The sequence below is a fragment of the Colletotrichum navitas genome (assembly GCF_030913465.1).
Source record: "Colletotrichum navitas strain CBS 125086 chromosome Unknown LY79scaffold_4, whole genome shotgun sequence".
Taxonomy (NCBI): domain Eukaryota; kingdom Fungi; phylum Ascomycota; class Sordariomycetes; order Glomerellales; family Glomerellaceae; genus Colletotrichum; species Colletotrichum navitas.
Window position 1 is genome coordinate 463,202 of NW_026850550.1, and position 25,907 is coordinate 489,108.

Here is a 25,907-nt window from a genome sequence, read left to right on the forward strand (position 1 = left end):
GTACCACAAGGATCATCTGTTGGACAGATTACTGCCATAGCGAGCGAGACTATTTCCATCAGGAACGCGCTGCGTGTCGTGTCAAGAAAGTGTTATTGTTGTCGTGAGGTCAAGCTCGAGACGTGACATGCGACACGTCAATGGCGTCGTTGCAGTTTGGCATGTCTGAGCTTTTCCTCGAAGCGAGCACGGTACGTACCGTATTGGTTACATAGTGGATAGTCTCGGTTTATCGTTACCCCGATCCTCTGACGCTCTTGGTTTGAGCCACGGCTTCTGGGGCTGACTTTTACCCCAGCCACAGTTTGTATGCACGGACTAGCAGGCTGCCAAACACGATGATTCGTTGCTCACGAGGAGGCTGAGGGTAATCCGACCTTGAGGCTGTCGCTATTGATCTGTTTTCCTGTTGGAAACCCATGACACCAACGCGAGCTTGCCCTTTGGCTCCAATTACCGGGAGCAAGTCGACACAATGGTAGGCAAAGTTAGTGAGAGGGTTCTCCTGCGGGAGGGTAAGTTAACGCGTAGCTGTTTACTGTGATGCCCAAATGCTGATTGCGAATCACAGGCCTGGAGAGAACCGACAATGGTATGAAGCAAACCAGCTGGCCGGATGTCACACCAATCAACCAGAAGAACTACTATACGTAAGCTTCCTAGGATAAATTGTTCTGTATGTTTCTTCGTGTTGATGCTCATAATGCTCTCGTCAGGGATTACATGAAGCGCGATGACCAGATTCTCGCTTTACGACTCCAAGGCGACGCCACCCGCGACCGAATCGTTCAAGCTGCTAAGGACAGAGATCGTGCTCTAGCACAGAGTGGCCGCGCTGAAGTACCTCTCGTTATTCCCGAAATTCAACCTGACGAAGCGCCTACCGATGCCGCCTCAGGTCTCGACCCGTCTAAGGTTATTGTCATCCACCCTGGCAGTCAGAACCTCCGGATTGGCTTCGCTAGCGACGCACTTCCCAAATCGATTCCGATGACACTTGCGTCGAGATTCCCGCAGACTGAGGCTGAGATGCACGAAGCCCTTCCCCGTCGGCAGTTCGAAGCGAAGACTCAAGACCAGCAATACGGCGAGGAGTGGTCGAAAAAGTACAACAAGATGTGCAGCGATCTCAAATTGGAGATGCGCGCAAACAAGCGCAAGGTACTGCCCAATTCCAAAGAATTGGTGCTGAATTACAACCGCCGGACCGAGCCCGAGATCATCCAAACGCACAATGACCCCTTGCAAATCGATTGGACCGACGTCAACAGCCTAGACGATCCCAAATCATCCGCCTCCTGCTTCATCGGGCACCAAGCACAACGAGTACCTGATGATTCTCAGCCAAAGTTTAAGCTTTGGTGGCCAATCCAGCATGGAGTATTCAACGAGGACGATTACCTGAATGCCGAACACCTTTTTGACGATTTCGAGACCCTGCTCGATAAAGCGATCAGACAGGAGCTGGGTCTTACCAAGAACAGTACGTGGAGACAGTACAGCTGTGTCTTCGTCATCCCCGATCTTTACGACAAAAAGTACGTCGAACAGGTCCTCAGATCCTGCATGACATGGTTCGAGTTCAACCGGATATGCTTCATTCAAGAGAGCATGGCTGCTACGTTTGGTGCAGGATACACTCAGGCCTGTGTCGTTGATGTTGGTGCCCAGAAGACCTCCATCACTTGCGTTGAGGATGGCCTTTGCGTCGAAGACTCTCGGATCAATCTGAAATACGGTGGTTACGACGTGACGGAGACCTTTATCAAGATGCTGCTTTACGACAACTTCCCCTACCAAGAAATCAACCTCCGTAAGCGCCACGACTTTTTGCTAGCAGAGGAGCTCAAGATGAAGCATTGTACGATGTCCCAAGCAGACATTTCTGTCCAGTTGTATCAGTTCCATCTGCGAGCCCCGAATCAACCGACGCACAAGTACCAATTCAAGACCTACGACGAGGTCATTCTCGCCCCTATGGGCTTCTACGACCCGACGATCTTCGACAACAGTACCAAGCTTCAAGGTCGCAGGAAGTTGATTGAACGGTCTTACAACGCCTATGACGTGGATATCCCTGATGACCCGACATCGGCAGCCCAGTTTGGCATTCTGGCTCTCGTCAAGCCTTCATTGAATGCTGCTCCTGCGAACGGCTTCACACAGTCGCAGAACGATGTGTCGACGCCAGTCAAGGAAAAGCTGCAGCCATTTGACTTTCTCAAACGGGGCGAGAACGGTATCAATGGCACTCCGTTAGGATCCAATGCTCCGTCGCCGGCGCCTGAGGGTGTTAGCACGCCGGTGCCTGCGCCCTTTGTTTTTGGCGGAAGCAAAGATGGCGCCAACGGAGGCAGCCCGGCTCCTCCCGCAAGAAATGGCGGCACGCCGGCACCGAACGGTGCGACGGCGGCACAGCCGCCTGCTGGCATGTTTGTTGATGCCTCTGCACGCAGTGCCAAAGCAATCGCGATCGAACGCGACGGTGTTCTGCCCACCGCACCATTGGATCTTGCTATTCTTACTAGCATTTACAACGCCGCCAAGGGGGACGACAAGAAGTTACGTGATTACCTGGGCAGCATCATGGTGGTCGGTGGCGGATCAAAGACTCCACAGTTCACTGTCGTACTGGAAGAGAAGCTCAAGGCTAGGCGGCCTGACCTGTTTGACCGCATTCTCGTCAGCCGAAGCGCGAGGGACATGGACGAGCAGGTCGTGACATGGAAGGGGGCTAGTGTCTTTGCCAAACTGCCGGCCAATGATTCGTGGATCACACCATTCGAGTTCGAGCGACTTGGCGCTCGGGTGCTGCACCACAAGGTGCTCTGGTCGTGGTAGACTGTATGATGACGGACGATAAATCAAATGCCGGCAAGAAAATCACGGTTTGGGAAAGCAACGGAGTCGGGGAGTCAACAGGGCTACTCAGAAACTGGCTTTTTTTTTGAGGCAAGTCGTGAGAAATGCTTGGCCACTGGCGTTGGGCGTCATGCTGATACCTCTTTCAATTCAAGGGGTAAAAACATCTTGCGACATGTAGCTAGGCCAATAGAAGTTTGTCGAGCGACCATCACAAAAGGAACCCTCCCCGGAAAATATCCCCGAACTGAAATAAAATAAATAAAAACACCAAACCCTCTTAAACGTGTTTACATACTCTCCAACAGTTGCGATTGGCATGCCGGGCCCAAACTTTGGCGGGGTATCTAGTCGTGTGCGTAATGGTGAGGTAGACCGTTGGTGCGGCGCTTATGTAAAGCGGACGGACTATCGGGGTTGCTGTTGCTATGACCCGCACCGGCACTCCTACGGCAGCTACATACCCACTTTGACGTACTCTCTTCCTTCTGATCAACAACAAACAAAACTGCCCACCTCTCTCAGCATCGCCTCCGCTTGCCGCGAGATGTAAGAGTAGGTCCGGAAGGTGGTCTCCTGCAAAAACACGAGAATCACCTGAATTGCTCGGCACAACGCCGATTGCGTTACCTACCCTCACCATGGCGCTTCTATCCCGCTACCTGCCCTTTTCCGAGGCGACCACAACACTGCAAGCAGTGACATATCTCCTCGGCATCTCTCTCTTCTCCATTTCCTTTCTCGTCTTTCTCAATAGCAGCATATCCTTTGTTATTACCGACCTAATTGGCGTCAAGGATGGCGTCGGCGACATTGTCGGCACCCTCGGCTTCGTGGACGAGCTCGTTGCGCTCATCGCATGTCCCGTTTGGGGGTTGGTCTCGGATCGGCTCGGTGTGAGATGGGTCGCAGTTATCGGATACGCCGTTATTGGCGCCGCCCTCATACTTTTCGTTCAGGCGAAGAACGTGTATCCGCAACTGCTACTGGCGCGTATATTCTTCGCCATTGGCGCAACCGCTGCGTAAGTAATCACAACCAAGGTCTTGAGCGGACGCATGACTGACGTTCTTCACCTTAGCGCCACCATGGTAACGGCCATCTTGCCATCTCTGACGGACGATGACGACAACTCCGACACATCCGCAGACGCTGTGAACAAGCCGACCTACAACCCCCGACTCAGCGTGGCCATGTCGCTCGAGTCCGACATGACCATCACCCCGGCGCGATTCCGCGGCATTGACGGAAATGTCCAGGCTGCGACCGCGAGTGAAAGGGAAGAGGCGAAGGCCGGCAAGCCCTCGGCGTTGGCGGGTTATGTGGGACTGTTCACGGGATGCGGCGCACTGGTTGCGCTCTCGTTATTCCTCCCACTCCCAGCTCGGTTCGGCGAGATTGACGGTGTCACATCGGCTGATGCAGTCGCCGATAGCTTTTACGTCGTAGGCATTGTGGCATTTATCGTATCAGTTATCGTCTTCTTCGGGCTGAGAGACCTAAAGGGTGAGGAGGGCAAGGGTTGGAGCATCCTTCTCGGTCTCAAGACAAACTCTGGCCTGGAAGACGTTGATGAGCACGATTCAGATCATCCGATACGGCCGGTAAGCAGTCCCCTCGCAATATCGGGAAAACGTACTAACAGATCGCAGAAGGTTCTGCCATACCTTCGTTTGCTGCGAGACTCTGTCACGCTGGGCTTCACAGACTCCCAGATTGCCCTTGGGTACCTGGGCGGCTTCGTAGCCCGAGCCTCTACCGTCGCCATTTCTCTTTTCATCCCTCTTTACATCAACACATACTATATCAGTAATGGCTTCTGTCACGGGTCTCCGCACGACCCTTCGCCTGAGCTGAAGAAGGAGTGTCGAGCAGCCTACCTTCTTTCGTCCATTCTGACTGGCGTAGCCCAGCTGTTCGGGCTGTTCGCTGCACCTTTGTTCGGCTACTTTAACAGGAGGCGCAGTCGCGTCAACTATCCTATCCTTGTGGCGACCGCATCCGGAATCGTCGGCTACATCGCCCTTCCCCAGCTGCAAAGCCCGGAATACAAGAACGTCGATGGCCGAGGGGGCAGCCCGGCCATCTTCTTCATCGTGATCTTGATCGGTATTAGCCAGATCGGCTCAATTGTCTGCAGTCTGGGTTTCCTCGGCCGCGGCGTTCTTACCGCAGATGTTCCCAAATCGCAGATCATCGACACGTTTGAGGATTCGACCGAGGCCATGGAGGCACGTACCGAGTCCGCACCGTTGCTGCAGCACAATGCGAGTGCAGATGCCGTGTCGCGAGTGCGGCTCAAGGGCTCCATTGCGGGCATGTACTCCTGGTTTGGAGGAGCTGCAATTTTGCTGCTCACAAAATTGGGCGGCTTCATGTTTGACGCCGTATCGCACGGCGCGCCTTTCTACATGATGGCGTCCTTTAACGCGATCCTCTTCTTGGCCAGTTTGGGCATCGATGCTGGTCGCTTTTATAGAGACAAGCAGTGAAAAGTAAGAGAAGTGACAAGATCAACAGACATTTTTATTCCATCATATGTTCATATGTGACTCACTCGATGTCCAAGGAGGCCCCGTACTCACCCGTCTCTCCCTGAACAGTGCCAATATACCTGCCTGGCACGCAAGACCATATCCAATGATCCCGTCCCCAACAGTCTACCCAGATTGAGCACAACGATACTCGTCGAACCAAATAGCCTCGCAAACCTTGTCCATCCTCGACACATGTCTTTTTCTTCTCCCACCTTCAGGCAGCTTGCTCACCCCTCGTCTGTGGCGAGCTTGCGTCCGGCTTGTCTCCTCCGACTCTCCCCTTCCGGGATAGACTCGAGTGCGCTTTGCGGTAATATCAGAGGCGACGTGGACCAGGTCCAGGGCCCGTCCCCGGTCCGTCCTAACCTATCGGCCTGGTTCCGCCGTTCTTGCGATCTTACCCGGTGCTCCTCATACACCGGGGGCAGCGTCAGCCCACGAGACAGCAAGAGACGGCCCATCATCTCCCGCAGTACACTCCACACGTCTGAAGCGGCCCGCTCGGGTTTCCGCGCCTTTCTGATGGCCTTAGCCCAGGCAAGCTCGTGGGCGTCGGGGACGGCGAAATACGGGTGGTCCTCCAGCGGCTTCACCCTCGCCCACATGCTCGCCGGCTTGCCTAGGGGCGTCGGCGGGCCAAAAACGTCGTCTGCCCGGGTCTCGTTGGCGGGCCCCACGAGCTCTTCTACGCGGCGGTCAACACGGTGCTCCGGGTTCCAGTTGGGTTCGCTGAAGGTGGTCGTCTCTCTCCCAGCGCTGCCGCATTCGGAGCACACAGAGGGAGGGGACGTGGGCCCGGGTTGGCGGGAAATGCCAAGGAGCCGGCGGAGGGTGCTGGGGCGCTCTCGCACTTTGCGGGCTTCATAGCAGACGGGACAGGGTATCGTCGCGGTCCACGGGCCCGATGGGGCGTCGGGGTTGCAGGTGACGTAAGGCATCGTTCCCGGGGAGACCTGTCGGTGTCGATGGGCTCTCGCTGTGAAGATGCCGGTATGTCCGGGATGTGTCGAGCGTGCTCTGCGGTTGTGTTCCGTGACAGTGGTCCTGCTCGAGTATCACTAGTAAAGCAAGAAAATGTCCTATAATATACTAATCAAATGCCATCGCCCACCACTCACAAAGCCGTCCATCGACGTGCGGCCGCGTGGCCCTCGACCTCCCAACACTGACACAAAGGGCGCACGAATAATCCCATTGCTACGGTATTCAACGGCGTTTTGTTGCTTGCTAGAAAAGGGACCGGGGGGTGGCCTTACGGTCAAGTCCTTTGTGGGAGAGAACCGGTTCCCCCTTTGTTTTGCTTTGGTATCTTGCTGGAAGTCTGTCGAGCTGGTCTCTTTTGAGGTTGTTGCCTGGGAACTGGCTGTTCGTCGTGGCCGTGTTGGCGAAATTGGCGAATAGGAGAGGGGGTTTGGGGCTGTGAGGTATTGAGCCGATGCCATTTTTCTAGATGGCGAGGCCGCTGTCCTTCTCTTGAGAATACGAATGGTATGGTATGGTATGGATTCATGGCGGGTGTTTGCATCACTGGGGCTGACGTTCGATTACAGCCGTCACGGTCGAACCGCATCTAATTGAACAGCTTCTCTGGAGGCTAAGGCCTGGGGGGTCTCTCGATTTGCCTCACGAGGCTTTAATAAGGGGCGGGGCTCCATGTCTCTCCTCCCGTGCTACCAGGAGTTTTACGATAGTAATGATCCTTGAGTTTGCACATTCTCGAACTCACCTCACTTTCTCGGCGCGAGCCCCTCTGCCTTGCGGCCGTATGCAACTCGCAGGCACACTTGACCATCCAATGAAGAGTTTTGGTTAGACCTTGTTTTCAATAACCCGCGGCATTAGTATATACGGCAACAGCGCCGCCGTCTACTTGGAAGAAACTAAATGTTCCCCCTCTACAACACCTGTGTTTTTGCTTCAACAACAGTAGGAGTGCGTCTGGGTGCCGGCTCATCAGGGACGGGGCGCCAGCGTCGGTGGCCAGGACGTAGAAAACCCACGTGCCAAACCCTTGGGTATAAGTGCGGGATCACGCAGTGGGTGGCTCGCCGTTTTGAGGGTCTTCTGGAGAAGAAATCCCAACTACCTAGTCTCTGTGACAAGTCGCATTGTCTTGTTTGAATCCCAAGACAGGAATCACAAGGGGGCAACAACACGCAGCCGCACTCTTCTGCGGTGAGATGATGTGTCCACCATGGTTCTCGAATTTTGCCAGCCTAAGGCAGGTTCACCGAGTAACCGCCGAACATCGAGACACGGGGGGCAAACGGAATCGACTCCTGAGAAATGCTCCGTAGGCCAACCTATTGTCATCGCCCAAGGGCCATCGCGAGCGGACACGTCTTCCCGCCTGGCGGGTCATGTTTGTAGGCGGCGACGATCTCGAGCCAAATGGAAGCTCGAACGAGCCTGTTGTACAGTTTGACCCGGGCACTGTCTTACGCAGAATAGGGAACCCCGAGAACAGAGGGTCGCCAACGTAGTGGCAAGCGCAACCCCCCCCCCCCCAAGCCGCTCTGGGCAACCGTAGAGCCGCCGCACCTGTGCCAGCGAGACTCGCGTTCTCCTACTTCACCGATAGGTGTTGTTTGCTGGTAGCCGCCAAGTGACATTTTTCTTGTACGTACACATTACTTACCTCGCCTCGAAAGGGAATAACTGCGACACACCCATACACGGCTTGGATTGTGTTTGTTGTCCACAACGGATGAATCCAGCGAGGGCAGAAGTAATGATTTCGGAAAATGATAATCCCCCTCGGCTCGCGGGGTTCCATAGCGAGGACTAGCAGCCCGGGGGCATTTTGTTTTCGTGGCCATTCACTCGTGACAACGGCTATGATCCGTACCCGTAATGGTTGGTTGTACACATCGGTCGACATAGGCATACGGGGCCGGTCAAGTAGCCCATGACAGCGGGCTTCAGTTGCTACTCTCATGTGCTTGTCTCTTGGTTGCCAGTCAGTCTGGAACTTATACCTGCTGGCCGACAAAATGTCGCGAAATGATTCCAGACCGCCAACGCCGGCCGGGCCCGGCGGCTCGTGACGGCACATGGGCTTTACAAATCCATACATTCTGTCACCATCAAGAGGGACGTGCGTAGACTTCGTCATCGGGCCACTAGTCCTCTTGTTTTCGCACCGACATAGCAACCCTCGAATATCCTGTCCATCACGAGGATACCTATAGGATCAGCGGAGCGGCGGGATGTTAACCAAGAGCAGAACCAAGACTCGGATCGAAACCCTAGTAATATCATGAAACGCAATCCACAGGTACTATCCTCGGAAACATCGCCTTGTTTTGAGTAAACCATTTCCTTTGCAGTTATAAGCCAGACCTTCTCACAGACATCCCCGTAACCAACGCGATCGACAGCGGGCCAGAGACCAAGTTGTTGTTTTCCTTATAGAAACCATGCAAAAGAGACCATTTTTTGACTTTTTTGAACGATACTGTCCTTGAGTACCTAGATGAAAAAAAGCCTTTCATTTATCGTGCAACGACCAGAAATCAGCCGGCCCAGTCCTCGGAAACCATGACGCAACCATCCTTCTGCACATCTCCCCGAAAACTGGTCCTTCCCTTCCGTTCTCTATCCTTGACTAGAGCGGAACTATGTGTCGGAGCACATTTCTTGCCTATATGTGGGCGGATATAGGTGCTGGGTAGCGTGGGCATTTATTTGCCGCCGAGGCTGGGGAACGCAGACTCGTCCTTAGTGTTGATCTGCGCACCGCCCTCGCGACGGCCGCCACGGGGGGCACCGCCGGCGCGGGGAGCACCACCGCGGGGGGCATCGCCGCGACCACGGCCGCCACGGTCACCGCCGCGGGCACCGCCACGAGCACCGCCACGGGCACCACCGCGGGGGCCGCCACGATCGCCGCCGCGGGGACGCTCAGGCTCGACGTAGCGCTGGTCGATGTCCAGAAGCTGCTTGGTCTTGCGCTCGCGCTCGCGCTTGGTCTTGCCGCCGGTACCAATCATGAAGGTGTCGTCGTCGTCACGGCTGACCTCCTTGGCGTTGGCCCACTCCTTCTTGAGCTTGGTGCCCTCGTTGGGCTTGCGGATCTCAGAGCTGCTCTCAAGGGCAAGCTTCTTCTCGGCCTGCTGAGCGAGGTAGTCGGCGTAGGAGATGTGCTTCTCCTCAGGCTCCTCGGGCTCGACGGGAGCAGCGGCCTCGGCCTCGGCATCCTTGGCCTCAGCCTGGGCGATGGCCTCACCGGCAACCTCGTCCTTGCGCTCGGCCTCGCCCTCGGTGGCGCCCCAAGACTGGGCAGCCTGCTTCTCGGAACCGCTTCACGGAGTCAGCACCTTGGCCCTTGGTTAACGAGGCCAGACTCAAACTCACCTGACAATGTTCTTAGGCTGGCGGTCATCACGCTCGCGAGGGAAGCGGCCACCGCGACCTAGTTTTGTTGTCAATACGAGGACGCCCTCATTCACCCAGCATCCGGTCTTGAAGCAAGGAGAGCGACAGGAAGACACGAACCTCCACGGGCGCGGGCACCGTAGCCACCACGAGGGCCACCCCTAGCAGGTTCTTCGGTGGTCTTGCCACGGTTGCGGTCGCTGCCAGCACCGCGGTCGCGGAAGGCTGTCGATAAAAGATCGAGTAAGCGGGCCGAAGCACAAAGCGGGGTCTGCGCCTCCAAGGGCCGCGATTAATGATGGAGTCGACTTACCGGCCTCGTTGCCAGAGACGTTGGTGCGGCGAGCACCGGTGTTACCGGCGGCACGGGTAGGAGCTTCGGGCTCGACACCTCGCTTGGTTGAACGCATGGTGGTCTTGTCAACCGTCTTCACGGGCGCCTGAGGAGTGTCATCCTCGGCATCGTTGCCTGTTGTGGGTTGGTTAGGGCATGGTTCAGATCGAAGATTCGTCGGGTATCGTTAAATCGAGGAAATTCATACCGAGGAGCTCGAACAGGTTCTGGAGAGACAATTGTTAGTCGGGATCATGAGGACGAGCATCGTGGAACATAATGACATTGAGGATGACGATCGGGGGTCGGGGAGCAGCAATAACGACAACGTCGACGAGGTCGACGCACACACAAACACGCACCGCCCGCACACAACAACGAAGTAAAAAAAAAGTAATGACGAGGAAATAAATTCAAGGACAGATGGAAAAGAGCGAGGCTCACCTTGCTTGCGACCGACATCTTGTCGCCTGGATTGTGGTGTACAATAGCGACCTAGTCTAGGATGATGATTGGGGTAAAAGACAAGGTTAGAACACCATGACCTGGCGGTGGTGGTGATGCTCAATGGGGGGGGTATGGACCAATTGGTGCCGGTGCTATGGTGATGTTACGGATGGGGACTCTCAGGTGAAGAAACTGCGCGATGGGGCATTGGAGGGGGTTTTCCGGACGGGGACAAATCACAACAGCAAGCAGCACCACACGGCACTCTAAAAGGGAAGCGACGAAAAATAAAAACAAAATAAACAGCACAGGGCAAATTAGGTCAGGCCCAAGGGGCACGTCAGCTCTGGCATGCCACCAATCGCAGGCCAGCATTGGGCGCAGCACGGGCTGTACAGGCGCTGAGAGCGCCGTAAGGGCCTCTCCTCCTGCTGCCCGCAAGCTACGTCTGGTGTGTGAGATGATCGCTACTGTTGCGGGCTCGCTTAACAATTCTTCCGACCTCCATTTTTTTGTGTGTTGCCCGGCCCTTTTTCAGTGCTCACAACCCAAACTTCTTAGGGTTCTAGACGCGCCTGCCTTCCCCCTCCTCCCCCTCTTCCTCCTCCAAGCTGCCTCTTTACCAGGCAGTCAAGAAAACTTTGGGTCGCCTTAGCGCAGTAAAATAAAGCCGGCTGGGCAGCCTCGGTCAATCTGAAGTCCCGGTGCCGAATCTCTAACATGGCCAGACTGGGTTCCGAGCTCATTCTAGACAATGAAAACAACACAACTACCGTCGCATTCGGTCGTTGTCGTCGCCCTCATGGATTGCGAAAGCTGACGCAAGAGGGAGGGGCGGGACTCTCGGCACGTTTCCATCTCGTCCCTTATCTGCCGGTTGTAGCCCCAGCTCCATACGGAACCTAAACCGTGCACAAAACTCTCTCGCCCGCAATTGCTGCCACTGGCGTTGCGTGCTGGCTGACTCCTGGCAGCACCAGCCAGCCGTTGGTTTGACTGGGAAAAAAGAGGGGAAACGACAGAGCGAGAGAGGAGGATCCTGCATGATCGAGAAAGCTCTGTGCACCTTTTTTGCCCTGACCTCTGAGCTCTTGAAACCCGGCCGTTGGTCGAAGCACGCCGTTTCCCCGGGTTCAAGACGTCAATGTCGTCTGAGTACAGGAAGGCTCCACAACATGAAGCTGGGGGAAATGTCTTTTTGAGACGACGGTTCCGGTACTTGCCGTATTTGGATAGTAATGCCTGGCCGATGACGATGGTTGTTTAACACTTGTACCTCACATCCCGCTGTGGTTCAAGTGATGGCGAAGCAGCGCTGGCCGTTATTCGGAACTTCTTTCGAGAATTGAAGAGCAAGTAGTTAGGTAAACAAGTACGCCCGAACGGCGCTCGTACAAGAACCTCTCTGCAGGTCAGCCACCCTGATGACTTGAAGCGACCCCCGGTCCTTTACAAGCAGTTTCGTCTGCTCAGGACGAGTATATCTGGCTGGCATCGGGAAAGTCAATCGGTGGCCGTATGCGGTTTCCTGTCTTGTACAGTAAACTGTGGCGCAAGAAGGCACTATTGCACTTACACTTAACCCGGGCGAATCGTGGAAAGAGCGGGGAACTCGGGCAGCTTCACACGCACCGTGAAAAAGAGGATATGATGATACCAGCCTCCCTATCAAAACCCTGACGCAGATTCGTCGAGAGGTGGCCATAGATAAAGAGCCACTGCGTCCTCTTACGTGTCGCATTGAAAACGCATCAACCTGCTTGCAAAATATGATTGCGCTCCGAGAAGGATTCAACTTGCCAGCGAAGACATTGTCGCGAGTTCAGGCGGCGCGTTGCCATCGACGAATAAACCACGGAATTAGCGTTGTGTTTCTCACAGTCTCCAGCTGAGGAAACACAGCCGGTCGCCAATTGTCTATCTATCGCCCAGCTCATTCGTGTGAAAGCCGTCCACGAGAGGAAGGGGACAAAAATGCAAAATCTGAGCCCGGGCAGACCCGTAACACGTAGAGTGCCAACACTGTGGATCGAACACAGGATCCCCGCATTACAAGTGCGATGCCTTACCACTTGGCCATGCTGGCGGCTGTGCTTTGCACCTGCGGCATTGCAACGGGAATTATGCAGGCTTCTCCCTTGACCGCCAGAGCGTTAGACCAATGTCACGTCACACAAATGAGGAACGATTAAAGCATAGATAATGAGCCGAAGCCCGATTAAACTGCAAAAAAAGTAGTAATTAATACAAGTAAGGTTAACAAGTTGGTCAAAGAGTCCAAAGTCGCACCAAGTGCCCTTTTCTGAGGGGGATAACTCCCCACCTATCGTGTCCATGCATGGGCGTTGTCTCCGGACGATGAGGGATGCACTCTTTAGTAGCCAGTGCCGAAGGCACCGCACTTGTTGGCAGCAAACGAGACATGGTTCTCGGAAAGGCAGTCGTTGTACTGAGCCTTGCACTTGTTGGTGGCAACACTATAAGAATCCGAGAAGAACCAGCGCTTGGCGAACTCGGGAGCGCGGGCGTACACAACAGCATCCTCGCGGCGGCCACGGCGGTTGTTGTAGACCTTGCAGCCCTGGGCGTAAGTGTTCTGGCACTGATTGTACTGCTCCTGGCAGGCCTCTTGGCAAGCGTTGGGGACGTTGTTGGATCCAAAGGACTTGCACGAGCGAGAGTCGGACTTGGTGTAGAGCTTGAACTTGTTTCCGGCCTTGAAGTCGGCGGCGATATCGTTGCAGGTGACGAAAGGGATCTCAATGCCACCAACGGGCTTGCCAGGTCCGTATCCATACCGCGAGTCGCTAGGCTGTTTGCAGAGACCGATAGGAGGAGGAGGGACGACAGTGGGGACCGCGGAGACCGTCGAGGTAGGCTTGGAGGGGCAGGGAAAGGTAGAGACGGATGTGGTGCCTGGCTTGTATCCCTTGGGGGCCTTCTTGGCGAAGCAGTCCTTCTTGGAGCAGGAACCCTTGCCCTTGCAGCTGCTGGTGCAGTAACTACCGATGTCGTTGCACCAGGCCTTGAAGTCCATGCAGCCAGCAGAGCCGGGCCATCCGGAGCCCAAGCAGGCGCTAACCTGGAGCTTGCAACTGTTGGCGGCCTTGGTGCAGCTGTCGGCATCGTCGAAGTCAGGAAGGTTCTTGTTGCACCAGTTGCCGCAACCGTACTCGCAAATAGGGGGGGTCACGATAGTGGTGGTGCAGACCGCAGGAGCGGTGGTGGTCACGGCGGGCTTCGAGGTGGTGACAGGCTTGGTCGTGGTGACAGGCTTGGTCGTGGTGACAGGCTTGGTCGTGGTGACAGGCTGGGTCGTGGTGACAGGCTGGGTCGTGGTGACAGGCTGGGTCGTGGTCGGAACAGGAGCCTGGCTGGAGATGATCGTAGAGACTACGTTGGTAGTGCTGGGGACGCTGACGGGGGGGAGAGGGGTGGTGCTAGTGCTAAGGGTGCTAACGGAAGAAGAGACCGAGTTCACGGGAGGCTTGAAGCCACAGGGCTCGAGAGATCTGAGCTTGTTGGCGACAAAGATCTCGACACGGGAGGCTCCACCGCAAGTCTTGGTGCTGTCTCCATTGCAGGGGGTGTTGCACTCCTCTTGGGCAGCAGGCTTGGTGTAGTTGCCCATGACCACGCCGCAGTAGCACTCGCCGCCGTACTCAAGACCGGCAAAGGGGTAGCCTTCGCCAGCACAAGCCTGCAAGCACAAAGAAGGAGTCATGTTATCAGAGGCAACCTGGTCCTGGCGCTCGGCAATGGTGCGGCCCTTGTCGGTATCGTCGGTATAGCAGCCGAGGGACACGTAGTCGTTGATAGTGACGCCAGTGGAGGGAGGGAATGTAGTATCTTGCCAGATGGAGAAAGCACCATTGCCACCACATGTCTCGCTACTGTTGGCAGTGCATGGCATGTTGCAGCTTGCCTCGGGAAGAGAGGGGCTGTTGACAGTTTGACCGCAGTAGCAGACACCGTAGTACGTGAGACCGGCATAGCGGTAACTGTTGCCTATCGAGGTGTTAACGTGATCCACAGGTCAAGCGTGGTCGCATGATGGATGTACGCACCTTTGCAATCAGCAACACACTTCTCAACGGTGTTCTCGGACTGGTTGGATGAAGAGCGGAAGTCGAGGACGGGCTCGCCCTGGGTTCCCGTGTCTTGGAAGCAGCCAGAGTAGGCGAAGGGCTGGAAATCATCAAGGCATGGCGGTAGCTCGACGGTGGTCGCGGTGACCTGGGTCAGGAAGGCTGCGGCTGCGAAAGCAGCGAGGGCTCGAACGAGAGGAGCCATTACGAAACGATGGTGATGGTGATTTGAAAGAATGACCAAGTTCTATGCAAGCGAAAGAACAGGAGTAAGCGAATGTCTTCCCGGATTGGGCTGTGTGATGATCGAATGAGACGAGATATGGATGGGAGGCATGGATGGACTCCATATATAGTCAAATTCCATCATATTGGACTCACGATGAGCGGCTGAACTGCAATACAACCGGAGCGGTCGATGGAGTGGTGTCAGGTCGGCCAGGGCTAACATCACGGCTAGAGTGCTAGTGGCAAGTCCAAGGATTGATGGAGACGCACGACGTTCAGTACTACCTTAGCTAGATGAAAATGCAATACCATGTAAATGGGCAAGGAGCAGTAGAACGCCACGGCGCGAGGATGTTGGGAAAAAGCCAGAAGAACATTAGTAGGGCCGGCAAACGATGTGGTCACACCTGCGCCAACAGAGGTCTTTGCAGAACTGGTGGGTAAGGGCCATACTCTTTGAGGTCAAGAAGCGTGGCTGATGATGGATGTATGGGACACCCGCCAAGTTGGGCCCGGACTGGCGACCAAGAGTAATGCCCATGGGTCCGAGCAGACAGTGACTACGCTAGATGGAACGTGGGAGGAGAAGGAATGGGCCAGGCTCTTTCCAGCTGGCTGTAGTCGTCAGATCACGGTGGGATTGGTTTGCGGGCGAGTAGGCTACATGCATCGTGTAAGAAGGCGGTCAGGGGTATTTCCCAAACAGGGAATAGATGGACCCGCTTTCGGAGGAACTGCTCGGTCTTATTGGGGCCGCTGAGGATAAGCTCAATTCATCCCGTCCACCAGCGGCAGGTCAACAAGGGGGGAAGGAGAAAAGGCTCGTACCTGCATTACTAGTAGATTAGGCTTAATCCTTCTCGACTGCCTTTTCCTCTTCCTCTGTTCCACCTTTACACCCAAGCGTCGCCCAGAGGTACCCTGAACCATTGTTTGGCGCTCCCTTGCTTCTAGTATGTCGTTAGACTCAATCTTTCGGGGAATCAATCGTCTATACACAACCCACTAGTACAAGCCGACAGTGAGGTTGGATCTTGGCTTTCCTTTGCTCGAATCTGAATCAGGGGCAAATCACCATGCCAAAACAATACACGCCGCTGCCGTCCTGTGGCCCTGAAGAACGACCTACAACGCCCAGAAGCCTCACTTGTCGACCGATCGTCTTGCCCTTACAGCAGAGGAAGATGGCAGATGCCCTGACTCGTACCGAGTCCCTCGCCTGCTCCCGCTCCTCCCCTGCTCTCATCACCCTCGTTCTCACAACCGGCCACCCCAGTTCTCTTAGCCAACGTAACTCTAAAGCTAGACTCGTACCAGCGTTGCACCGCTTGTGCGTCTAGCTCGGCCGAGTTGGTTCGTATAGCCCTGTTTGATGCGATGCAGTTGCAATATTGAATCGTACCCCAGGTTTCCGACCAGGACCTTGGGAAACCTCCGTGTTATCTGGCGTTGCCGTCGATAACAACACGGGCACGGCTTCGACGCACAGGGCACACATACAGCATCTTTCCAACATACATCCGCTCGGGCGAATATTGAAGTTGATGCAAGGCCCTCTGCGCTTAGGTAGATGGCCTCATCGGACGACACGAAGACCCCGAAAGATGCTCTGGCACCAGCTCGCTCAAACTCCACACTCCGTGCTTAGTGTCCCATTTCCAATGACTTGGATCCACAAAGTCGGCACGAATAACGAGACTCACAAACAATCGAAGGAGAATCTCCGACCCAAAACACAGGAAAAAAAAACCAAAAAAAAAAAAACCACTACTACTAAAACCCCCCGCATCCAGGGGTCGGCTGCCTCGCCAGGTTGTTCACCGCTAGGAGGCCTGCTAGGCGACAAGCTAGGCCGCCAAGACTTCTCAGCTTCAGGCGAGGACGACTATCTAGGAAACTCGACTGAACAGTTGCAACTATTGGCATCCCGCAGCGCAGTATGCAGACGCTCCGAATCCAAACCACGATCGGGAAGCGACCGAAGCCTCCCCATCCTTCACAACGGTGCGCCACGCGATCTGAAGCACCCGTCATCGTTTCATGGCGGATTGTGGCTCGACACAAGTTCGCGTTGATGAGTTATCGGGCGAGACTTTGTTTACCCCAGTGGTTTCGGGTCACGTCAGGTCTTTCAATTCTATCGGTACAACTATGCCATTGTCATTGCTGATTTCTTCGTCAGTTTGCCATCGTTGTTCCGAGAAACGTGCCTTGAAGTCTACTGCACTCAAACAAGCACAAGAGCCTTTCAAGCGAGAAAAAGTATCAATACATCCGAGCCAGCCAAACCTTCGGACGATGTTCGCCCGAACGCTGCCGTCTAATGTAGAGCACTTCCCTCGTGACAACGGTCCCTTTGTGCATACAAGAAGCTTGTCGAATCTCTTGCGGCTCCTGCCAACGACGACTCGACAGAGAAAGCTGCGCCTCCGTCCCCGTCCATGGCATCGCCCCAGATCAATGCAAATGGGCCACACATACCTGAGAAAACGCCACTGTTGACCCCTCTCTCAAGAAAATTACGTGAGTTGCTGTGTCTGACCGCCCGTCACCGAGCGACGCCCGTTTACACTACAAAGAGCTAAGCACTTCGTCAGTGGGGCCGCACTCGTGGCGCTCTGACCAGTGCTCGGCCATTACACTAGCACCCAAGCCACTCAAGTTCAGGCTTGTTTTAATTAATCTAAGCGTCGATCCCGATGCTGCTGACAACCACGCCATCCCCCCTTATGCTAACATGGTTCTACCTGATCTCGTATAGAAGAGGTCTAGGCAAATGAAGCTTAATAGGACTCGGCCAACTGCCAGCAAACCCTCTTCCTAAGCTTAACCTGAACATGCAAATGCGATAGCCTTTCGCTAGGTCCGAGCGGGGCTGGAGGCCTGGACCTGTCAGGCCGGCGACGTTCTTCTTGGCATACCTGAGTCGGGCATCTATCTACCTAGTGTCTCCTGTCTGCTCAAACGTTCATGATGTTCGGCTCGGGGTTCGGGCAACCCCCCGAATGTGAATCGCTCTCCCCTGACGAGGCTATCAGAAATACTCCTAGCCACCACCTCCCCCTCTACTTGACTGTCACGGCTTGGCGACATACGCCCTCCTGCGCCGTCATTGCCAAGAGGCAGCCGGGAGTAACCAGTACCCGCCCGATGCCCTCACCTATCACAATGGCAGTCAAAAGCAAGACGCCCTACCTTCACGCGGCTCAAAGGGTAGGTGCCCACAGTCTTGGCTAGGTCACGACAATTGAATTCCGTTCTCAAGCGGCCTCCCCACAGGCATAGGGTCGCTTTGAAAGAGCAAACCAAAAAAAGAAAAGAGGCTTCTTGAGTATAAGTGCAAGAAAATTGAATTCCAGCAAGAAGCTATGCTAAAAAGTCATGTCACGTTTCACCCCCGTCCTCATGACGATTAAAGGCCATCTGTTACTTCCATTCCAGCTCCCCCCTCTGTAAGGAGGGAGACCATCCTCGTTGGGGGGCTCTAGAGTACATCCTTTTTAAAACAACTTCCTGCCTAACCTAGAACGCCGATGCAGACTGCAGTAACCACTCTTCGTTCTCCCATTTCCCATGACAAAAGACCTTGTCCCTCGAGACATTTAAGCCTTGTCGCGGAGGTGACGGGGAACCCACTTGCCAGGGGCGCCCGACGGCTTGAGGGGCTCCGCCGGCGTGGCGGGCGAGGCGGTCCGCTCGGGGCGACCGTTCTCGCGGTCGTCACGACCGGAGCCACCCCGGTTAAGGGAAGCGCCGCCGGAGGCAGTGCGGGGCGGAGGCGCGCTGTCGCTGGCACCGCCAGCCGCGGCCTTAGCGGCCTCACGATCACGCCAGCTGGGCTTGTTGCCGGCAAGGTTGAGGCGGGGCGGGCCACCGGCACTGGGGCGGTCGCCGGATTCGGTACGCTCCGCCGGAACGGCGCGAGCAGGGGGTGCGCGAGCGGGCGGAGCCGAGTCTGCGTTGGCGGGGGAGGTAGACTTGGCAGCGGCCTCGCGCTCGCGCCACTTGCCGGCGCCGGGCAGGTTGAGCGGGCGACGACCCTCGGAGCTGGAGGGTTCGGCGGTACGCTCGGGCACACGGGAAAGTGGTGCCGTCCGCTGGGCTTCTCTTTCGGCCTTGCGACGGGCCAGGGCCTCCTCCTCGCGTCTCGCCTGGAGAGCGGCCTTCTCCAGGCCTTCCTGGCGCTCCTTCTCGCGCTGCTCCTTGAGGCGCTGCAACTCGGCCCGCTTGGCCTCGGCACGCTGCTCTTGTTCCTCCTTCTCCCTAGCGGCACGCTCCTCGGCCTCGCGCAGGACTCTCTCCTGCTCCTCGCGCTCGCGCTTCTCGCGGAGCTTGCGCTCGCGGTACTCCTTCTTGCGGGCAGCGATCTGCTTCTCAAGCTCTCTCTCGGCATCTCTACGGCGCTTCTCGAACTCATCGCGGCGACGCTCGTGGAGGTTAGCGCGGAATGACTCGTACTCGGGCATGAGACGGGTAAGGCGGTGCTTCAGCTCGACGCTCTCCTTGTGCTTGATCTCGGCCTCCTTCAGCGTCTGGGCCTTGACAGCCTCGTACGTAGCGCGGTCCTTCTCGATTTGCTTCTGGTAGTCCTCGCCGAGCTTCTTGGACTCCTCCTTTCTGAACGCACGCTCCAAGTGGTCAATACGCTTCCAGACAATGCGGAGCTTCTCGTTGACGTCGTTCTTCTCACGCTTGAGCTGCTCCAGCTTGATTGCGTGGATGGCGCCCGAGTCGAGGTTGTCGAGGTTCTCCAAGTCCAAGTCGATGGTCTTGGTACCAATCTTGAGGTCGGCAATCTGCTTCTTGAGCTCCTCCTTACGGACGCGGTCACGTTCAGCCTTCATGCGCTTTTCCTCACGCTCCTTCTGTTCAGCAGCAAGGCGCTTGTCCTCGGCCTCCTGGAGCAGTTGCTCACGGAGACGCTTCTGACGGGCGTTCTCTCTCTCCTTGCGGGCCTGGGCCTCGGAAGCCTCCTCCTTGCGTTTCTGGATAATATCCTTCCTGGCAAGGATAGCGTGGTGCTCCTGCTCGGCACCAGCACGAGCACGCTCCAGGGCAGCTTCCCTAGCGGCCACAAGAGACTGGTTGTAGCTGGGGTCGATGTAGAAGCAAGTGGTGTGGAGAGACTTGACAAGACGAGTCAGTTGAGAGCGAACAATCTCGGATGGGGTGCTCTGGAGACGCTGGACGGAGCTACCGTCGGCCTCAGCGGAACCAGCAGCGGCCCCAGCGTGAGCAGCCTTGGCGGAAGAAAAGACATCGTTATCGAAGCTGAGGACACCGGTGGCGTGGTCCATACGAATGGCGAGATCACCCTTCTTATTACCGTTCATAATGAACTTCTCAATGGTGCCACGAGTAACTTGAAAGGGTTCGGGGAACTGGGCCAGACGCTCAACGAAGCCCAGGTCGACAGTCTCGTACACCTGGGACAACTGTTGAAAGAGTCTGGTAAGGATAACCTGCTGCAGGGGCAGAATGTACTTCTCCATCTCGGCGTCGGCACCGATCTTGGTCAGGATGGGAGAGATCTTCTGGCAGATGGAGAGGGGGTGGAAGTCGACCTCGAGGATGTTGTAGAGGTCGCGGATTTCGGGACGAGCACGCTTCAGCATCTGCTTAGCAAGAGCGTCACGGAAGAGGCCAGCACGAGTAGGGGCTTGGCTCATGCCGAGAAGGTGGGTAAGCCGAGCGTTCTTGTTCTTCCTCGACTCATCAAAGTCGACCATGGCACCGCGGGAGCGGGTGGTGCTAATGACGGGAATGGCGAGAGCGGACAACAGCACGAACGAGGCGGCCTTTTGGAGGTCGCTCTCGGTAGCCGGGGGGTTGTCGGCCTTCTTACCCTGTCCGCTGGCGACGACGACAGCGGACTGGCGCAGGAGGGTGTAGTATCTGGACCAGGCGGCGGCGTGGAAGAGGTAGTTCTCGCCAACGAGGAAGATACGGGTGAGCTTCTCGTAGTAGTTGGCCATCATAATGTTCTTGGGAGGGCGCTTGCTGAGGTTGAGGAGGGTGTGGATATCCTCAACTGAGCGGAAAGCCTCCTGCCAGAGCTCGAGCTCAACAGCAACGTTAAGCTGCTGGAAACGAGTCTCCAGGTGACGCTGCAGGGTGTCGGGATCGCTCAGGTTGATGGCGTGCATCTGGGCTGAGTACTTGGCGGCCGTCTGGACGTGGTTGCGGAGCAGCTCGCAAAGTCTACGGAACTCAGTCTTTCTGGTGTACTTCAAGCAGAAGTCGAAGGCCTGCATGGCCGTGCTCTGGTAGAGGACCTCGAGACGGGCATTGTTGCGGAGAATGTCGAGAACGGTACGGTAGGCCTCCCAGAGAAACTTGAGCCACGGGGTGACGATGGCACGGTCGGTACGATCGCGGGACTGCTCGCCGGAGACGGTGGCGAGAAGGATAGACTCCGGGGTCTCGCTAGCCTCCAGGTCGTCGATGTTGGCAGTGGAGGTGTTGGCCTCGATGCTGGACTGGACCTCATCGGCCTTGGCCTGAGCGGCGGTAACCTTCTCGGCAGCCAGCTCGATAAACTTCTTGAGGACCAACTATACGTGGCCCTGTTAGCGACATTTGCCCTAACTAAGATTCACGACAATCAAATGGCCTACCTCAATGGTGGCGACGTTGGTGTTCTGACTGATGTTCTTGTATTGGTACAGGGCATCCTTGGCCAGCTTTCCCTTCTTTTGCTCGACAGAGAGCTCAACCAACAGGAGCATAACCGGCTCCAACGACGCGATGGGAACATTTCGGCTTCTCTTCGAGGTGATGTGCTCGTGGAGGAGGGTCAGCGCAGCCGGAACCTGGTTGACGCCGATGAGCTCGTGGGCGCGCTTCAGGACATTTTCGGGTTTTTGATGGGGTGGAGGAGGCTATAGTATGTTGTCAGTACCGTTATCTGTCGCCATTGGAAGCAAAGATGATGCCTCGTGGCAGTCAGATCAGAGAGGGGTAGCGTCAAAATCGGGCGGAGAAATCTTAGGCGTCAGGTCGAGAGGGACCCAGAGGGCAAGGCAGGACTCACCATGATGGGCAACCTCCTCTGCGGGAAAATAGTATTCTCGAGAGGGTCTCTGGTGTGAGTAGTTGCGAGCGCAAGCCTTTGGGTGCGAGCGGGATATTGACTTGGCTGTCGCTCGAGGTGCGTTTGGCGTTGCTGAATAGAGGCGGATCTCAGCCGGAGGAATTTTTCAATTTCGTGTGTGGCCGCTATGCGAGTCCTGAGGGGCTCGAGTGTCCGTCCGTGCATGGTGCGAAACGAATGTCACGTGATAGCACGATTATGTCAGCCAAGGCTGACTCTCGAGGTATGGGCTTGTTCCCCTAGGCTTAAGGTTTGGAGGTTCACTCCGACAAGCCCCCATATGTGTGAATTTACGCAGTATAGATGAGCAAAACGATTGGAAGCTGGTACCGGCATCGGGGTCGGATAACAGAACTATTGACGTGATCAACGCCTGGTCGTCAACTAGTGATCAGGAATATAATCAAATCGGGCACAGATTGCCTTCAAGTTGCGCGTCGTCTCCCATAACCTTCGTCCGTTCGGTGGGGTGGCCCGTTTACGATCTGTACCTCGATTTGCCAGCCCTGATAGACTTGTCTTCAAGAACTCTACCAACTTACTTTCGGAACCTCCTATGCCCCCCGCCCCCCCCTCCTGCACAGCCCGCGGCAGTCTGCAACTTCACACACTCCTCGGTAAACCAGCAAACTGAAGAGGCCGATTGGATCTAGATTTTGGCCCTAAATTTGAGGGGGTGATTTATACATTTGTGGAAGAGTGTGCCAGTTTTGCTTCCCCAGACCAGACCAGACCAGTTGATGCTGCACGGCAGGAGTAGTCGTGAGTGTTGTGTCCGCAGGCTGGACCAAACCAGGAAAGGCCCGGCATCTAATCGGTCGGTCCATTATGCCTATTAGCTACAGCCATTGTCCCCTTGGGCTTCTCCATTCGATTAGGTAGCACTGCGTTCTTTGTCTGGCCGAGATGGGAGGGTTGTCAGACTGGCTGAATGCGTCACTTGGCGCTGAGAGTTCCGCGGCATGTCTCGATCCCCAAACTCCTATTGATGCTTTATCATACAACAACCCTCAGGAACAGTCTGCTTAGGGCGTCTATTGGCTCCGGTATCGAAACTAGCCGGATATGGAATGCCGTACGAAGGGTGTAGATTCATCGAACACAAAGTTGGCTGCGCTGAGCCAAAGTCAGATCGAGGTGGCGCGTCTTGTACGGCGTTCTGGAAGGAAAATTTGAGTTGCCGACGGTGTTCGGCTCATGATGTCCAAAGTACGTAATGTTTGTGGACGCTTGGTATCAAAACGACATATTGCAATCGACCTCTGCTCAAGATATTGCGTATCGTGGTGCGTGTAAGTGTATTCCTTGCTAGGTAACCAACTAAAGGGAAATTTAATTCTGGCACATTGCCCCCCCCCCCCCCCCCTTCGCGGCCAGTCTACCAATCCCGCCAAAGCTGTCCAACGCTGGATGTGTCCGTGCAGAACATCACCCTCTCAAAATTACCTTCTCGGAGATGTGATTGGAACCACAATGAACATCCCCGGCGGACCACTCGTGAAAGCAGGTACTACCTGATTGAGTGTTTACATACCGCCCACCACAGGTGACGCGCTATCAGGTACACTGCAACACACAGTAGGCCTGGTACCTACATTGTTTTTGTGGGGGTTGAGACCCGGCTAGACCAGTAACGAGCACGGCAGACAAGCAAGCGAGCAGCAGCTTACATGCATGATGAGGTTGGCAGTCCAGCCCGCCGACAGCTGGCACAGACTCTCGCTTCGCTTCGCTACGTGCATGCCGTGCAGGTGCTCTGCGGGCCGCCATGTAGGTACCTACATTGTCGGAGGGGATGGAGCAGTTATTGGTTCCATGGTGCGCCTCGTGGCCCTAGCGCGAGAGGTAACCTTGCAACCATTGACCTCTTTCCGTTCACGTTAGGGGAACCTTCCCACGCTCCGCAATTCAATCCAATCCAATCCAATCCCAGTCCCCGGTCCCTCTCTGTCTGTACTGTTCCCCAACTGCTGGACCACTCTCCTGACCTTTCCCTCGTCCTCCCCGTCACCCGTCGTCCGTCCCGTCCTCTCCTTTGCTTTGCTTTCCCAAAACCAAAACCATTATCCGAGCAACCAACCTACCCATCTCGACGCTGGTAATCTCCTCCCCCCCCAAATCCAATCACCCCCCGACGCTCTTTTCTTTGTCGATTTGCTTCGATCGAAACCGGCCTTGGTCATTATCTCAATCCCCAACGCCGTCTCAGAGCTGTTAGTCTTTTGCCCCCCTCGACTGTCCATTTAATTCCGGCCATCTCCCACCCTGGATTGTGCTCGTACCACGGGGTGGTGGGAAATCGCGATAACCACCGCCAAAGCGGAGTCAAAGGAGGAAACTCTAATTAAACTGACACGATATGCTCTCTCAGCAGGACCGTTCTTCCAACAACACCACCGCCGCCGCCGAATCCTCTGTTGCAGCAGCCGCCGCCGCCGCCACCACCACCACCGCAGCCTCTTCTTCCTCTTCTCGACAGCGGCAGGATCACGCTCATCAGCCTCTTTCCGACGACAAACAATCACGACGACAACCAGCCGACGCCTCTGTTGCCGCCACGTCGTCTTCGACCCCCCCGTCGTCCAAGTCTCCAGCTCCACGAACCACGGCTACAATGCCTCAATACACCTCGCGCGATGTCGGCGACCCGTCGCAGATCAAGAAAAACAAGCAATCGATGGCCGATCTCAAGTTGAGGCGATTGACCGAACTCAACAACCGTCTGCGCGAGGATCTTGAAAGGGAACGCATCCCTGTGAGCAATGCTTCTAAGAGGTGAGCTTTTTTTTCTTTTTTTTCTTCTATTCATCATCAACACCACCTATCAAGATCGTGTCAATGTGCCATCAATTGACTCATCGGGCGATCGCGACCGGATGAAGCAGGGACTGATTCATTTTCTACTAGCATCATTGCCTACTGTAACAGCACGAGGGACTACATGGTTCCATCGGTTTGGGGCGCCGTTCCCCGCGGCGAAGATCCTTATGCACCACAACAAAGCGGCGGATGCTGTGTGGTGATGTAGAGCAACGGTTATCAAGTGTTAGCGATGTCGGCATCCGAACAGCCGTGACCCCCTTCGATCGCATTGTCATTTAATTTTGTTTATCGCGTGGGATACCAAACCCCCGAGAGCCATCGGGAACGCAGCAAAACCTCCTCTTGAAACAGCGAGCCGGCCCCCATCTCGCACAATGGGAAAAAGAGGGTGTTTTCATCATTATTACTCGGTCGTGAAATCGACGGAATCCAAAAGTCCTAGACCAGCGCGGAGCCGAAGAGGAAGGCCACAAAATGTTTCCCAACGATTGAGAATGGGGGGGAAAGGACCTATATTGCCAGCCAAGAAACATTTTTCTGTCCCCCTCGATGGATCAAGACGAAACGGCACGGGTAGCGACATACGGGTCAGTAATATTTAGAGACGAACAAGCTCGATGAGGAGATGGATGGAGGAAAGAGGAAGCGAGGGGAGGAGCCGAAGAGTGAAGAGGCAACGGTCCCCGCTACGATAATGCTTCTATGCTGCTTTTTTTTTCTGTTGTCATTGGAGAGGAGGAAGTCATCGGGGAGGCAGAACGTTTTGGCGGGCAGCTCTTCAGCATGTAATAATTATTTTGATGTCCTGTACTCATTGTTTCTCTTTCTTGGGCCTGTCTCGTTTGCTTCCCCCCTTTTCCTGTTATGTCTCGCACCGAGTGTGTGAATAGCCTCAATCAGTCAATCACATTGTCTCGCTAGAATGAACAACGGGTGCTTGTTACCGCCCGAGCTGGTTGGACATTGCATCTTGATTGGAACCAGCGATCATTACAATTATCGACAAACAATGCTGCATCATATTGGAATGCTGGAAGAATTAGGGTTTCCTAGGGTAGATCTCCAAAAGGAAAAGGAAAAAAATAACCCCTTCCCATGCCTGTCACCCCCCGCGTTGC

The 25,907-nt window shown here is 55.4% G+C and overlaps 8 protein-coding genes and 1 non-coding gene across 9 annotated transcripts; 4 read left to right on the forward strand and 5 right to left on the reverse strand.

Annotated features, from left to right (window-relative positions):
- Positions 1-475: 475 nt before the first annotated feature.
- LY79DRAFT_575827 (uncharacterized protein) lies at positions 476-2,841 on the forward strand (the record flags this gene model as incomplete). The annotated part of the gene is made up of 3 exons (XM_060559742.1): positions 476-515; positions 572-650; positions 717-2,841. The coding sequence occupies 3 exons, from the start codon at positions 476-478 to the stop codon at positions 2,839-2,841; spliced, it is 2,244 nt and encodes a 747-aa protein (XP_060419341.1).
- Positions 2,842-3,343: 502 nt separating this feature from the next.
- On the forward strand, positions 3,344-5,544 carry LY79DRAFT_251550 (major facilitator superfamily transporter). Its single transcript, XM_060551861.1, has 4 exons — positions 3,344-3,886; positions 3,944-4,466; positions 4,515-5,357; positions 5,466-5,544. Exons 1-3 carry the CDS (start codon positions 3,504-3,506, stop codon positions 5,352-5,354), a joined length of 1,746 nt encoding a protein of 581 aa, XP_060419342.1. The 5' UTR covers positions 3,344-3,503; the 3' UTR covers positions 5,355-5,357; positions 5,466-5,544.
- Positions 5,545-5,626: 82 nt separating this feature from the next.
- Positions 5,627-6,337, reverse strand: LY79DRAFT_575829 (uncharacterized protein; the record flags this gene model as incomplete). Its single annotated transcript, XM_060559743.1, has 1 exon — positions 5,627-6,337. One exon carries the CDS (start codon positions 6,335-6,337, stop codon positions 5,627-5,629), a length of 711 nt encoding a protein of 236 aa, XP_060419343.1.
- Positions 6,338-9,680: 3,343 nt separating this feature from the next.
- On the reverse strand, positions 9,681-10,828 carry LY79DRAFT_537801 (uncharacterized protein). The gene is made up of 5 exons (XM_060556695.1): positions 10,555-10,828; positions 10,319-10,337; positions 10,090-10,245; positions 9,756-10,001; positions 9,681-9,701 (listed from the first exon to the last, which is right to left on the reverse strand). The coding sequence occupies exons 1-4, from the start codon at positions 10,570-10,572 to the stop codon at positions 9,847-9,849; spliced, it is 348 nt and encodes a 115-aa protein (XP_060419344.1). The 5' UTR covers positions 10,573-10,828; the 3' UTR covers positions 9,681-9,701; positions 9,756-9,846.
- Positions 10,829-12,571: 1,743 nt separating this feature from the next.
- LY79DRAFT_t32 lies at positions 12,572-12,643 on the reverse strand. Its single transcript has one exon. It is a non-coding gene; the product is annotated as a tRNA-Thr (tRNA).
- Positions 12,644-12,931: 288 nt separating this feature from the next.
- LY79DRAFT_505805 (WSC domain-containing protein) lies at positions 12,932-14,850 on the reverse strand (the record flags this gene model as incomplete). Its single annotated transcript, XM_060553659.1, has 3 exons — positions 12,932-13,813; positions 13,865-14,565; positions 14,625-14,850. The coding sequence occupies 3 exons, from the start codon at positions 14,848-14,850 to the stop codon at positions 12,932-12,934; spliced, it is 1,809 nt and encodes a 602-aa protein (XP_060419345.1).
- A 1,099-nt stretch (positions 14,851-15,949) lies between these two features.
- On the forward strand, positions 15,950-16,948 carry LY79DRAFT_575832 (uncharacterized protein; the record flags this gene model as incomplete). The annotated part of the gene is made up of 2 exons (XM_060559744.1): positions 15,950-16,183; positions 16,667-16,948. 2 exons carry the CDS (start codon positions 15,950-15,952, stop codon positions 16,946-16,948), a joined length of 516 nt encoding a protein of 171 aa, XP_060419346.1.
- Positions 16,949-18,191: 1,243 nt separating this feature from the next.
- LY79DRAFT_537813 (eukaryotic translation initiation factor 3 subunit A) lies at positions 18,192-22,089 on the reverse strand. The gene is made up of 3 exons (XM_060556696.1): positions 21,907-22,089; positions 21,491-21,754; positions 18,192-21,427 (listed from the first exon to the last, which is right to left on the reverse strand). Exons 1-3 carry the CDS (start codon positions 21,907-21,909, stop codon positions 18,476-18,478), a joined length of 3,219 nt encoding a protein of 1,072 aa, XP_060419347.1. The 5' UTR covers positions 21,910-22,089; the 3' UTR covers positions 18,192-18,475.
- Positions 22,090-22,943: 854 nt separating this feature from the next.
- LY79DRAFT_689229 (GGL domain-containing protein) lies at positions 22,944-25,239 on the forward strand. Its single transcript, XM_060564709.1, has 4 exons — positions 22,944-23,258; positions 23,741-23,811; positions 24,341-24,741; positions 24,874-25,239. The coding sequence occupies exons 1-4, from the start codon at positions 23,183-23,185 to the stop codon at positions 24,992-24,994; spliced, it is 669 nt and encodes a 222-aa protein (XP_060419348.1). The 5' UTR covers positions 22,944-23,182; the 3' UTR covers positions 24,995-25,239.
- Positions 25,240-25,907: the final 668 nt, after the last annotated feature.